The sequence below is a fragment of the Pinus tabuliformis genome, chromosome 7 (assembly GCF_031772625.1).
Source record: "Pinus tabuliformis cultivar Carrire ecotype Pingquan chromosome 7, CPIR1, whole genome shotgun sequence".
Lineage (NCBI taxonomy): Eukaryota > Viridiplantae > Streptophyta > Pinopsida > Pinales > Pinaceae > Pinus > Pinus tabuliformis.
Window position 1 is genome coordinate 957,961,630 of NC_142293.1, and position 1,271 is coordinate 957,962,900.

General features: G+C 43.3%; 1 protein-coding gene across 1 annotated transcript; it reads right to left on the minus strand.

Annotated features, from left to right (window-relative positions):
- Positions 1-444: 444 nt before the first annotated feature.
- Positions 445-948, minus strand: LOC149250810 (putative calcium-binding protein CML25). Its single transcript, XM_089453756.1, has one exon. It carries the CDS (start codon positions 946-948, stop codon positions 445-447), a length of 504 nt encoding a protein of 167 aa, XP_089309882.1.
- Positions 949-1,271: the final 323 nt, after the last annotated feature.

The window sequence follows — 1,271 nt, forward strand, 5'->3', positions numbered from 1 at the left end:
AGAAGATAGATGAGTGTGTAACTATTTTAAATGATTTTTTTGGAAAATAGATTAGTGTGTAATTATTTTAAATAATTTTTTCTCAAACAACAACAACTTAACTAAAAAAAGATAAATCAGTGTGTAGGTATTTTAAATAATTTTTTCTAAAATAATAACAACAAGAAGGTAAGTAAGTAAAAATAGATTAGGGAGAGTGAATCCCATGAAGACGACAAGAGTGTGTAGTTATTTCAAATATTTAAAACTAAGTAGCATAGGAGAAAGAAAGAAAGAGTACATGCATTAAGCCCTCATATAACGATAATGATAGAGTTAAGCGCTGAGAGGTGAGGGGATCATTTATTTATTAATTAGAGGGCGCGACGTGGGCGTCAATTAGCTGAAGCCAGGCCTCGCATGAGACGGGCAGCGTTGAGGTCGGCGGTGTTGGCAGCCACGAACTCATCGAAGCTGATGAAGCAGCCTTTGTTGGAGTCCACGTCCTTCATCACCCCCATCAATTTCCTCCTCCGTTGCGCTGCACTTGAGGATGGCGCTCAGTTTCGATTTCGATATTTTGCCATCGTCGTTGGTGTCGAACTTGCGGAACACGTCCTCCAGCTCCAGACGGGCGGCGCATTGCACAGCTGAAGCGGAGTCTCGCATGAGATGGGCGGTATTGAGGTTCTTGGAGTTGGCCTCCACGAACTCATCCAAGTTGATGAAGCCATCTTTGTTGGAGTCCACCTCCTTCATCACCCCTTCAATCTCTGCCTCCATAATCAGGGCACTCAGTTCCGACTTGGATATTTTTCCGTCGTCGTTGGTGTCGAACTTGCGGAACACGTTCTCAAGCTCGCAGCGGCTGCTCAGGGTGGCACATTGCACAGCTGAAGCCGTTCTCACGCCTGAACTAGGTGAAGGTGAAGGTGCAGGTGAAGGCAAAGGCAAGCAAATACTACACATAAACGAAGACGAGATGGCGTTGGAGGTGATGTGGAGGAGTGGAAGCCAAGGTCATCGTTATATAGGGCTTTTTTCTGAATCTATGCCACGTGTCCACAACGCACCAATTTGTGGGATGCTTTACACAATTATTAATTGTACCCACCAATGAATGTTGATCTGCCAAGATGCGAAATGTAATTTGATGTGCCAAGATTCTGTGTGGCTAACAGAACAGTAGAAATTTTTGATGCTGTGTGGTGAACAATAGAAATAATAAATGTAATGTTAACGTTTGATAGAGGGAGGGAGGGAATTTTTGGTATAACATTCTAGAGCATAGA

Coding starts and splice junctions, on each gene's coding strand:
- LOC149250810 (XM_089453756.1), bottom strand. CDS start 948: ATGTGTAGTATTTGCTTGCCTTTGCCTTCACCTGCACCTTCACCTTCA.